Source organism: Crocuta crocuta, unplaced genomic scaffold (assembly GCF_008692635.1).
Source record: "Crocuta crocuta isolate KB4526 unplaced genomic scaffold, BGI_CrCroc_1.0 scaffold11, whole genome shotgun sequence".
In the NCBI taxonomy this organism is placed as follows: domain Eukaryota; kingdom Metazoa; phylum Chordata; class Mammalia; order Carnivora; family Hyaenidae; genus Crocuta; species Crocuta crocuta.
The window spans coordinates 667,128-680,901 of NW_027528624.1; the positions used below are offsets into that span (position 1 = coordinate 667,128).

Consider the following 13,774-nt stretch of genomic DNA (forward strand, 5'->3'; position numbering starts at 1 on the left):
CCTGATTCTACACAAATTAACTAGCTGCTTACCTCCCTCCAAATTCTATCCTGACCTGCTCCATCCCCTGATGTTCAAATAAATGTTTGTACAGGAGCGCCTGGGTGGCTTAGTCGGTTAAGCGTCCGACTTGCGCTTAGGTCATGATCTCGCGGTTCGTGGGTTCGAGCCCCGCGTCGGGCTCTGTGCTGACTGCCAGCTCAGAGCCTGGAGCCTGTTTCAGAGTCTGTGACTCCCTCTCTGACCCTCCCCTGCTCACGCTGTCTCTCTCTCCTAGAAATAAATAAAAATTAAAAAAAAAAAATTTTTTTTTTTTAAAAATAAATGTTTGTATAGAAATAAAAGTTCTAAGTAATTTCTGGTGACATCATCTACAGACACTATAGTTGGATTTTCACTGCAGTTAAATGTTCCTGAAGCTTAAATTTATGTTGCTGTAAAATAAAAAGTGCTTTTTAAAAAAGTTTAGATAGGAATTGTGAAAAGAGTGAAGTACAATAAAAAAATAAACTAAAAAAATAAAAATGCTTCCCAGATCCATTAACTGGAAGCTGTCTTTCGCAAGCCTTGAAGTTTTCATAATAAATTCATAATTTCATAATTTTTTGAAATAAAATTTCATAATAAAAGTGTTTTTGTATTAAACACTAATATTCTATCCCACTCTTATATCCTTCATATTTTTTTCTGTCATTTTCTACAGGCTAAAATATGACATTATCCTTCAAGAGAGAAGACAAAACTACAAAGATGGATTTTCATCATGCATTTTCAATTCAGAGAATCAGAGATTCACAAGTGAATGGATAAAGGGCCACATGGCAAGCTTGTTTTGAAGGACTTGTGACTGATTAAAGGGAACTGTCCCCTTATTCAGTCAATTACCCAGCCTGCCAACTTCTATCAAGAGTTCTGAACCAAAGCAAGAAAATCAGCTTTCTATAATCAATGTCACCATAAATTACTTGGAACTCTTATTACTGTGCATGACATTTACTTCGTGAATTCAAAGAGGACTAAATGCATTTTAGTGTTGCAAGAAGTTTTAAACTTCCATCTCCTACAAATCTACCACTTTTAATATTAAAACAAAGGGGGAGTGTGGCTTCTTGTTAACTGGTTCTTTTCATTTCCACTCAGTAGGCTCTGATTCCGTTTTCCCAACCAAAACAAATCACAGGACAAGAAGGACAGATAAATGCAGCTATAATGGGAGTACAATTTTAACAGGATAGAAAGAAGCAAAGGAAGAGAGGAAAATTCCTTCCCTTTCCACTCCATTCCACAATTAAGAAGAGAACAAGAAACTGATTCTAGTAACTCAAGAGAGCCTCTAATGTAGAAAAATAATCAGGGAAGGATTATTGACTTAAGTGCCCCACAATGAAAGACAGAAAATGAATCATTTCTGAGACCAGATTTGATTATCTCCACTAATCTTTTCCCTGAAACTTGTCTCCTTCAGAAATTGCATTAAAAGTATCAAGATATACACTAAGTAAGAAATGAAAGGAGTCTCTGAAAATCTATACACCTAAAGAAACCCGTCCACCAAGATCTCACTTCATTAGAGGTGAGCCATCAGGGATTATTTCCGGGTCTGGTTAGAGAAATCACACGGCAGACAGGTCAGAAGGAAACAGGCAGATTCTCACTCCTCTGGTGCCTGAATTATACATACTCTAGCTAAAGATGAATCTTATATTTCTCTTATACCTCCCTTTCCCATTCCTCCTGACCCTGTTCATGATCTAACATGTGATGAAGGAGTGCCAGAGACATACATTCTAAACCATCTCACTGACTTGGGTCAATTAAGTCACAACCTAAGAAATATATTCCACAGTCTCCCTAAAGGCATTTTATTATAACCTCATGAGCAAGATCAAGTTAAATACAAACTGACAGCAAAGACTACTCTTCCTGCATGATTTCTGCCCCAAAAGAAGGATAACATTCTTTAATGACTTGCCATAGATGGGTAACTTATGAACAATGAATAATCTGAGGAGTAGACGTGTGCACAGAAGCACCTGGGACAGGTAAATACATTACAGGCATTTCATTGAATCACACATTTGGGTGGCAGCACTTAACGTGTGTACGGATTCCAACTTTGTTCACTTTCTCAACCTACTTCAACCTTAAAAATATAGCTGTGCCTGTATCGGTCGTGACAGGTTGATTTGCCAAAGAAAATAGGTTGCAGTTAGAGTTCGTTACTCTCAATCACACCCTCTGGACCAGTGCTGCAGTGATGAAAATTTCTCCATCTGCACTGTCTAAATATGGTAGCCAGTAGCTGCTAGCCACCACTAGCCATGAGCTCTTGAGATGTGCAACCGAGGAGATGAATTTGTTTTTCATTTCATTTTCATTTAAATAGTTGCATGTAGCTAATAGCTATCCTACTAGAAAGAGTAGCAGCAGATCTACTAGAAAGGCCCTACTAATAGTCTGCCCCTGATAGGTGGAGAAAAATTGGGTCCAGACTCTGAATTCAATCCTGAGAGTGATCTTGGGTCTACCTCACCATACGAGTCACTTGTACGCTGCACATCGCAAAAGACAGGGGGCTTCTCCCCCTGCTATCCGTGACCACCTATCTGTGGGCCATCTGCTCACCGGGTCTGGAATCTTTACTAATAGCTATTCCCTATTTTAGGTTTTTATCCATTCTATCTGCCCTGTTCTTTCCAGAATTTTCCAGTGGTTTTGTTTTTTCCTCCCCCTTTCTTCTAAATTCTATTCATTTCCTGTTCATCACAAAACCAACAACCCACTAAACTCAGTTTACATGACAACCTCTTTTAAATAAGCCCGGGGCCAACTACGGATATACGTTAACTGCCTAAGGGAGAAGTTGTTAAGGCAAAAAATTATGACCAATTTATATATACAAAGATCTACACAGTGTAAATGCATTAAATAGTATAATCGATATGTGTATTACAATAAAAACATTTAAAGGGGAGATTAGAGCAAGATGAAAAGATATTTTAATAACGCTCTCTAAACGCCCCTCCCCCCAGAAAAGGCACACTCATTTGAGAACCCTTGTGTCAAAGGCATTCACCGGCACTCTACTGCAGAAAGCATGTCCAGAATGAGTTTGAGGTCAAACTTTGTCTACAAAGGAAATTAGAAGGAAATTGTAGGAGATAAAACGCAGCTTTAGGTTCTGGCATTTGTCCAGCTTTGTTCATTTTAGTCCAATATCTCCGGAGGTAAGGAAGGGGCAAAGGCAAAGAAAGGAGGCAGCTGTTAGGTTTATTATCTGGCTGGCTGTACACTCTGTACCTCTAATCAACCCTTCCTCCTTACCTCTCCTATTGCGGGTTGCGGAGTAATTTGCCTGTCCTCAAACCTGTCCCCTTCCTCAAAGTTGAAAGAGACCAATCAAATTAGCAGAGAAGATGGAAAAGTGATCTTCCCAGAAAGTGTAACAAAAGTAAACTCCAACAGGCTTCCCTGTATAAAAAAACATGCGGCTTTAAAAACAAACAAGGCTCCAAGATACCTTCTGGGCTGTGCAAAACACATGTTAGTGTAGAGCCGCGTCTAGGGAGTATTACTGTACCGACGGGGAAAACAGGCACCCCCGTTTCCGCGGAGGCTGCGGAGTGAGGAGTGTGTCGCAGAGCCAGGATCAGAACGCAAAGCTCCTGCCTGGCAGCCAACACTCACACCACTTGGCCACGGCGTCTCCCCCGTGGCAGCTCATTTATCAACCACAAATAATTTCCCCCTTACTTCTGTAAACAAGAGCAGCACATCTCAGAGCAGGAGACAAGGCTCTGTCCATTTTAAGAAGAAGAATACGCACCAGGCAGCAAGAGTTATATAATCAATGGAACGCGGACCAGCAATGGCAGAATAATCGAGAACACATTCTTTCCCACCGTTCTCGGTGATGTAATTGTATATACCCCTGGCTCAGGTTCACAGCATTACTTAACCCAGCCTGAATGCCGCGGCCTGGGTCCAAATCCTGACAGCTCGGGACACTGCATCCTTCACATGGCATCCTAACAGACACACGTGGGTCCCCGCCGTGTGGCAACCAGTGTGTAGGCATGATGCCCTCGCAGATGTCCACGCACACCTAAGACGGCTACTCAGGCAGCCACGGGTGGAAAGCGAGTCAGAACCTGGCAGGATTTAATTCACTCCATGTTCAAGTCAAAGCTCAGTCATCTGCAAAGGGTACCAGAGTTCACATTTCTTCCCTTCTAGTTACCACTCCACAGGCTGACTTCAAGAGCACACACATCAGTTATTTAAATACCACAAATACCTGTGAAACACAGAAGAGCTTCTGATAGTAACAGAAACACACATGAAATCAGAACCTAGATCTCATTTCAGTTTAGAAGATGATGTTTTCATTCAGGATTTTCTCCATCATTTTATTCTCCACAGAAGATAAGAAAATGAAACTAACAGACTTTTTTCTGTAAAAGGTAAACTTAGTTTCTGTGACAGGCAAACTTTTCCTTAAAGGGCAAAATAATAAATATATTGGGCTTTTGGAAACCACACAGTCTCCTGAAAGCATGAAAAAGCAGCCACAGACAAGAAATAAATGAACGGTCATGGCTGTGTGCCAATAAAACTTTATTTACAAACGTGGTGGGCCAGATTTAAAGTGTAGGCCACAGTTTTCCACCTCTTTATCTAGAAAATGATTTCTTCCTTTTTATGTTACCTTCAGCTCATGCTTCATTTCAATGGATCATTAAGAAAATGGGGGCACCTGGGTGGCTTAGGCAGTTAAGCATCTGACTCTTGGTTTCCGCTCAGGGCATAAACTCACGGTTTACGGGTTTCAGCCCTGCCTCAAGATCTGTGCTGGCATGGGGCGCCTGTGTGGCTCAGTTGGTTAAGCATCCAACTTTGGCTCAGGTCATAATCTCACAGTTCCTGGGCTCAAGCCCCGCGTCAGGCTCCGTGCTGACAGCCAGCTCAGAGCCTGGAGCCTGCTTCAGATTCTGTGTCTCCCTCTCTCTCTGACCCTCCCCTGCTCATGCTGTCTCTCTCTCGTTCTCTCTTTCTCTCTCTCAGAAATAAATAAAACATTTTAAAAAATTAAAAAAATAAAGATCTGTGCTGGCAGTGTGGATCCTGCTCAGGATTCTCTCTCTTTCATTCTCTCTTTCTGCCCCTCCCCCTCTCGAGTGTGCTCGTGCTCTCTCTCACTCACTAAATAAAGAAGCAAATAAGAAAACGATGCTGAATCACGAACATTGAAGATTTCAGAGAATAAGGTTCTAAAGAACATCATCATGGCACAGATCTCATGAACCAACCAGTGCACAGAGAAGGTCGACAGCCTCCAACACAAGTTCCTGGTGTCCAATTCGCGTGACCCCCAGCTCTTCAAGGTCCTGATGGGAAATCTGCAGCAGCTGCTCTCCGTTTATCTTCTCCCGTTCGAACTTGTGGACATACTGCTGCAGGCAATCGTCTAACCCTACCAAAGAAAAGCAGAAGCCATTTTGTTTCCTTTACTCAAAAATTTGCCCATACTTAAATCAACTTCAGGAATCACCAGTTATGCCCCAACTACTTGACTGTCTATACACTGTATACCCCACCTGCGGGACACCCCAGGTGTCTCCTCATCTTCTCATTTCAAACAGATCTGCAATGTGCAGCTTAAAATTTTCAAATGGATTCAGTACTATTTTATGACAGTTACCTTCCCATTTCCATTTCCTTTCAACTAAAATAAACACTAAACCTTGCTGACTTGGAAATGTGAGTTCTGTGGACTAGATACTTGTGTGTGAAGCAGTCTTCCTTTGGGACACCATCTTCCTCCCAGCCCATGTCGCCCCGCGGACCTGCCAATCAAGAGGCTTTGCTGCAATTGTTGGCCACAATATTCTACCCACTGGCCAGTTATAGGTCATCAAGGATGACCAGGCAGAACCAATCAAAACCCTCCTTCATATTTAATATATGGACACAGGAAGAGAGTTCTTCCTTTCCGGTTGGAAGTCATAAGGATACAACGTTGAGGATGCTGCCATTTTTCTCATAAGTTTCCTGAAAATACATCCATTTGAGAGAAAGAAGATGCTCTGATAATATGCTATATGCCCCTGGATCGAACCCTGCTTAAATTCTACCCCTACGATTTTTCACTTAACTTGAAATAAATTCCCTTTCTAGCTTAAGCTAGTTTGTGTTGGGTTTCTATCCTTTGAGACTGAAAAAGTTCTCATGAATACAGAATCCAAAGGAGAAAATACCAGCAGTGGTACCAGAGAAACGCAATGTTAATTAAAAGGGGTAGCTTGTGGGAATTTTTCCAGGTCAAATACTACTGCCAACAGTGTTATATTTTAATGCTTTTTTTTTTTTTTCTGAGAGACAGAGAGAGAGAGAGCACATGTGCGTGGGATGGGGAGAGAGAATCCCAAGCAGGCTCCATGCCCAGCACTGAGCTCAACTCAATCCCACAACTGTGGAGATCAACACCTGAGCTGAAATCAAGAAGGCGGATGCTCAACTGACTGAGCCACCCAGGCGCCCCAATGCTCTTACATAATGACTAAAATAGGTAAGCCTAACAAAACTTGGATTCCTTTATTCCTGTATAGAGAACTTTCTGGTCAACTAGTGTCAGTGGTTTTACTGGACTAAAATTTTGTATTGAATCAACTGGTCTATTCAAGCCTAATAAGAGCCACCTTAGCATTTCCAGCAATGAGGCTTCTATAAATTCAATCCCAACACAAAGGATGAAAATTCAATTTAACTAGAATAAAATATGTGGAAGGCATTCTGCCGTGCTCTGCCACACACGCACACACACACATGCACGCACGCACACACTTACTTCATTTACCCCTCACCACAGTTGTGCCATGTAGGTACTCTGGACTAGGAAAAGTCGACACAAGGCCCAGCACTTACTTTTGGCAAAACTAATGTCATCTATGGATCTATGGACCATTATGGGTCTATGGATCACTTAGCCTAGCTGATGTGCTAGGCTAAATGATACATCTGCCCCATAAACTTTCACCATTTGCCTCCCGATAAGATACAGAAACAGAAAGAAGAACAATGTCCTTAGAACCGTTTGGGACTATCAAATACAGGAAGAGGAGGCAAGAAAAAAGTATTTTATGGTGACCAGCTGGAACCCACCCATCTTCCCTCCAGTGACACACACCTACCAGCAGAGGGGCTCCAGCACACAGCAAGCGAGGTTAGGGACAGTGACATAAATAAACCCAGCTCCACTTTGGCGGCCTTGAGCCACAAATGGCCCCTGTGGCATGTGAGTCAGAGAGGCAGTGGAGGCCACGCAAGTCAGCAGGTATGGAGGCCGACGTCCCCCCATTCCCCAGGCTGCATCCGAGCGCCCCGCCACCCAGGACCGTCTGCAGAGGAGCGGTATCTGTCTACAGTAAACAACAGCGACAAGGGGAGCCTCCTTACACCTCTAGTCTCAATTTATAGATGACTAACTTTGGGCACATGGGGGTTACATAGCCTGTCGCCAGCCACACAGCTGGTAAGATGCCAAGAGAAGGAGTTCTGTGGCCATTTTCTTCAGCTGTGCTATAGGAGGAAAGGCCTCGGATTCAAATACAGGCCTTTTGACACAAGCTCTACTCTTTCACATTCCACCCGGGAAACAAAGTTAGACAAATTCCTCTCCAAGCATCTTCCCAAATAAGCAGTAGGGTCTACAGTAAAGTGCTGGATTTCTGTGAGTGTTCCCGTAAGATGAGCAACCATTTCTAATAAATTTTAACTTGAGAAATGAGCGATGTCGTGCTGTATGAGTTGTACGTGATGCCAAACATCACACGATCACAACTGAGCCCGTGGTTCTGAAATTCGCTTTGATATACAAGTGCTTTGATTACAAGCATGTTTGCAGAACAAAGTATGCTCGCAAACCAAGGTGTTACTATAACCACAAACAGTTATTAAGAGAGAATCACAAAATCTTAGAGGCACTTGAAGGTACTGTCATTGAATCCAAACAATTGGAAATGTACCAACAAAGGTCTTAACTACTATGAATTTCACCGTAAATCACTTAGCCGGTTCTAAGCCAGGTCACAACCAAAATCCTGCCCTCTCCTCTCCTTCAGGATGTCCTCTGCTTTTGCCTATTTTTAAAATTTAAAGAGAATTTTTAAAAATTTTTTAACATTTATTTATTTTTGAGAGAGAGAAAGACAGAGAGAGAGAGAGAGAGAAAACATAAGCAGGGGAGGAGCAGAGAGAGAGGGAGACAGAATCTGAAGCAGGCTCCAGGCTCAAGCTGTCAACACAGAGCCGGCTGCGGGGCTCAAACCCATGAACTGTGAGATCATGACCTGAGTGGAAGTCGGACACTTAAAGGACTGAGCCACCCAGGTGCCCCGAGAATTTTTGTTTTAATTATCATCAAAGTTGAGGACAACCATGTTATATATTTAAACTTCGTTATGGCTGAACTGTGTTGCCCCAAAATTATACGTTGAAGTCCTAACCCCAAGTGCTCAGAAAGTGACTGTATTTGGAGATAAAGTTTTAAAGATGTGATTAAGTTAAAATGAGATCATCAGGATGGGCCCTTTTCCAGGATGACTGGTGTCCTTATAAAAAGAGGAGACCCACATGGAGGGAAGGCCAGGTGAAGACACAAGGGGAAGACAACCACCTATAAGCCAAGGAACGAGGCTGCAAAAGAAATCAACCCTGATGACACCATTATCTCAGACGTCAGGCTCTAGAGCTGGGAGTGAATACATTTCTGTCATTTCATTACCCGGTCTCCAGTGCTTTTCCACGGCAGCCCTGGCAAACCCACACAAATGTAACAGCATTTTATTTCATATTCATCCACATGTCATAAACTCTTTTTAAAACAAAGCAAATAAGGACCAAGGACCGGCAGACCTGAAATTCATGGTTACCATACCAAGCAAGTCCACTGCTCAAAACACACGCATAAAACAGGGACCCATGTCTGTTTCCATGCACGGAATAAATGAGTCCATTAAAGTTAAAGTGAAGACGCCGTGCATCACCGGTGCTGGTTAAACTTCATCCCGGAAGAATGAGTAGATACAAAGATGAGGCCAGATTTCTCTTTTAATTAACTGAAACATTTCACTGAAGACACAAGATTTCTGAAGCAGCTTTAGAGCCTGAGAAGATATTTTGGACACAGAGAAAGCTGAGATGGGAGGTCCCATGTGGGCTCCAGGTGGGACAATGGCTGCCGGTATGATCAGAGATGGAGGACTTGAAGGATGCAGAGCACAGAACATTTTCCTGCAAAGGGATCCGGAATGTCCTGGAGGATTCTGAGGGAACATAAGAGACCTGATCTCAAATAATCAAAAGATCTCTGACATATAGGAGAATTATCAAGAAGAACAGCATGCTGCCACCTAACTAAGAACAGTATCTATAGTGGCATAAAGACTTCTTTTCAATGAACACATATGTTGAATATGCTAGCTTTAAAAATTGTCTTAATGTTTATTTATTTTTGAGACAGAGACAGAGCATAGGCATGGGAGGAGCAGAGAGAGGAGACACAGAATCCGAAGCAGGCTCCAGATTCGAGCTGTCAGCCCAGAGCCTGATGCAGGGCTCAAACTCACAAACCACAAGATCATGACCTGAGCCAAAGTTGGAGGCTTAACCGACTGAGCCACCAAGGCATCCCCAAATATGCTAGATTTTAAATAATATTGCCTCTAGCTTTATTATTCCAACATGTATAGGCTATTCTTCAGTTATCCCACTGAGAGAATACAAACATTTGTAAACAGCTAAATTAAATATTACACAGCCCCACAGAGGAGGGGGAAATCCCCAATTTAAAGTAAACTGGTCTAATCGTTTCAGAATTTGCAATATACACTTTAAACTATTTGTCACATGTACCTGTTTGCCGGTTCCTTGCTTCAAGGAACTTACAGAATGTCCAGCAGCACCGAGAGAAACACGTAATTAAATAAAATTAGATCAAATACATTCCGTTTATACAAATTAAGCACATAACTCAATGTGAAAGAGCCAGGAAGGGAGCCCCTGAGGAATGCAAGCCCCAGCGAAGGAGGCCCAGACACCCTCCGCTGTCACCAGGTGGGGCAGTAAACACTCTAACTTTCAGGGAAATACCACATGTGTAAAGGAAAGAAACCTCTCACCCTAGATGTAGAGCAAGACGGGGCTGTTGTTAAGAGCCTGAGCACCAATATAATCCCACTTCTTGCCACAAAAGCAAGTTACTCAGTGCCCTGACCTGTAAAACAGCGACAATACTCTTGCCTACTGCACACATCTGTAACGAAAATGAAATGTTTATAAATGAAATATTTATAAATGAGCTTACAACATGATAAAGCACATAATAAATAGTCTATATCATTAAATAAAAAAATGTGATATATTCAGGTCCTCAATTTCCTAACTTCAGAATAAAAGTTGCTAGAGAGAGAAACCCCCAAAGGCCCCCTTGGGAACCCTGTAAATTGGAGATGAGATCTCCACAGCCCACGTTATCATCTTCTGCAGAAAGTATTCCCAATATGGGAGCCTGCCAAAATCATCGATCGGTTCCACCTAAAAGTGCTTTCTGATCTGTATCAGAACAGAAGCACCATAGCAGAGGTTTCCTTTTGTTCACTGTATAGCACTCAGCATCTAGAACATTGCTGACCCCTGATAATCTTTGTGAAATAAATAAGTGAATGCATGAAGGAAGACAGTGAACTTCACAAAAATATTAATGTCACACCAATATCCAAGCCACCTGATTTTATTTTCCCATCAGGTGAGTAACTCAAGATAAGGAAACTATGGACTGTGATATCTACAGGTATTTGCTTCAAGTCTCAATGTTTCAAGGTTAAAGGAGGTCATTTCTACATTAAAGAAAAAATCATTGTCCCATACTAAGAATTCTTTTTTATTAATTAATTAATCTCCCTAAAACGTGGCAAGGCCTATGTTTAGGAAGATTAAGAAGTTAGAGTAAATGCTCCATCACAAAAAATGTAGAGCTGTTCTCTTCAAATTTTCTGTAGGAGACTAAAATCAGGTCATTGACTACATCATCTTCTGTTCTGTACATGTGGCCCACCGTAAGGACCCTTCAATGGCTATGCTTTTGGCCTGTGCTCAAGTCAGCAAACACTGTAATTCTACAAATACAGAGTGGCCTTACAGCATTTTACATCCAGTACTTTTGATCACTGAAGTATGTTTTAACCAGAGGGTTTTGTTTTGTTCGATCCAGAAACTCGTCTAACTAAAGCTATAAACTTGCGTCTCAGTCAGAACTTTTAAGGACCACAAGTGACAGACGATTCAAACAGAATCGGGTACACTGTGTTCTCCAACCAGGAGAATCAATGACAGATCACACAAATTCAATTTAGCTCACTGAATTAACATGCAAGGCCTTCAACTATGAAGGAGCTGAGGCCTCAGGAAGAGGTCAGTTCTCCATGATCTGAACCAGAGGAAAGTAAACAAGACTTGGGTGATACATTTATACCCAATTAATTCTCAGAATTCTCAACACTTTTACAAACATTAACCAGTAAAAGATCTGACATCTAAGCTCTTCTGACTTCTCAACTTGCTGACCCTCCTGATCCAGTATGTTATAATGTCTCCCAAACACAGCCCCTTGCTAAGGATTAAAAGAAAAAAAAATCAGCTTTCAAACCAAAACTCAATACAGTTTGGCTTCTCTACGGGCATAATGCAATTAACTGAGCAAAACTAATTCCAGAGCGCTCCAGAATTTGGAAGCATGGTTTAAGAGTGAGACCTCCAAATGCCCTTTTAGGAAGTGAGCCATCCAACTATATCCCTTTGGAAGGACTTTCTTTTGTCACCCTTGTTTTGTTGAAGTCTGCAGGCCTTAATTTTAAAAGTAGCTGATAAAACTAGTTTAAATATAGCAATCTGAGTTTAGACAATAACACCATGTTTGAAACACAGGGGTGTGCTGATGTTCAGCTATGTAATTTTAAAGGATTGAAGAATTCTTTCTGCCTGGTTGGACAGACTGACTGGCCTTCCCTAAAGAATCAAAACTACAACCAGTGTTGGGACACCTGGGTGGCTCAGTGGGTTAAGCGTCCTTCCACTCAGGTCACAATCTCGTGGTCCATGGGTTCAAGCCCCGCGTCATGCTCTGTGCTGACATCTCAGAGCCTGGAATCTGCTTCAGATTCTGTGTCTCCCTCTCTCCCTCTGTGCCTCACCTGCTAGCACTCTGTCCCTCTGTCTCTCTCAAAAATAAACAAACATTAAAAAATAAATAAATAGGGGTGCCTGGGTGGCTCAGTCAGTCGAGTGTCCAACTTCAGCTCAGGTCATGATCTCACGGTTTGTGGGTTTTGAGCCCCACGTCGGGCTCTGTGCTGACCACTCAGAGCCTGGAGCCTGCTTCCATGTCTCTCTCTCTCTACTCCTCCCCTGCTCATAACCCCCCAGAATAAACAAACATAAAAAATGTGTAAATAAAAATAATTAATTAATTAAAATGGAAGACTTGGTGTCTCTAAGCAACGATGATCAGATCTTACGAGAATCGCTTGAAAGAGGTATCACATTCCTTGTTAATGAACAATCACAACTTGCCTTGTGATTTTTTTTAATGTTTAAACCTTTAGCTTTTCCTTTGGAAACGTCTATTTCGTATGTTAGGTTTTAAAATATCCCTTCAAAAGGTCCCCTCCATCCCATGTCACTGTCGCAGCTAAACTCTCTCGCCTAGGTTTCTACGATAATCTAGAAACAGGCTGACATGCTCAGTCTTCTCTTCCCCCACAATTCCTCCTCTTAACTCACCCTCCAAAATTCTCTGTTAAGCAAAACCACCCTGCCCTTCACAGATCCAAGTCCGTGAGCTTCGCATGGCTGAGCCCTGGAGGGTCTGTTCTCTTACAACCTTCCCTAGACTCCCCCTTTCCCAGGACATTCGTCCTTCTGGTGAGAATGTAGAAAAATGCCCCTTTTGTGAAGTTTCTCCAAAAGGAACAGAAGCGTTAACTCACAGGTTAGCCAAAGAGCGCACGGGCCAGATTCGGCCAACTGCCGGGTTTTGTGAGTTGGGTTGTACAGGAACACAGCCAGTCTTCCGTGCTGCCTCTGGCTGCTTTCACGCCACAGTGACAGAACTGAGTGGTGTGACTGAGATCGAACGGCCCACAAGGCCTAAAATATTTACTACCTGGCCCTCTACCAACCCTTGGTATAACTAACAGCAGTGACGACTACAAAGTGATGATAAATCTGCCAAGTGGAAAAATAGACTAGACCAGGATTTAAGTGAAAAACTCATTTTCTAGAATTACACTGAATTAAAACCAGAGAAGATGTTAGCTCCCCTCCCCTACAAAAAATCCTAAACATGCTTTAGAAGACCACTTACAACTTTTAATCCACTCTATTATCTCCTTATGGTCCATTTTTTAAAAATATTTATTTTTGAGAGAGAAAGTGAGCAGGGGAGGGATGGAGAGAGAGGGAGACACAGAATCAGAAGCAGGCTCAGAATCAGATGCGGGGCTCGAACCCACAAACCGCGAGATCACGACCTGGGCTGAAGTTGGACGCTTAACCAACTGAGCCACCCAGGTGCCCCCAATTTTTTCTGAGGCACGATAAAATTCACTAATTTTTAGGGTACAACTTGGTGAGTTTCAACAGGTACATACAGTCACGTAACCATACCACAGTCATGATATAAACATTTCTATCACCCCAAAAAAGCTCCCTTTGCTGG

At 42.3% G+C, this 13,774-nt stretch overlaps 1 protein-coding gene across 4 annotated transcripts in view; it reads right to left on the reverse strand.

Annotated features, from left to right (window-relative positions):
* Window positions 1–13,774, reverse strand: part of CNKSR3 (CNKSR family member 3) — a 90,909-nt gene that overhangs the window by 26,159 nt on the left and 50,976 nt on the right. For 3 of the 4 annotated variants that reach the window (XM_077755078.1, XM_077755080.1, XM_077755081.1), the window contains exon 2: window positions 5,310–5,473. The exons of the other annotated variant lie outside the window; for it this stretch is intronic. In XM_077755078.1, coding sequence (XP_077611204.1) covers window positions 5,310–5,473 — 164 coding nt within the window. The remainder of the gene's footprint in view (window positions 1–5,309; window positions 5,474–13,774) is intronic. 4 annotated transcript variants of the gene reach the window in all.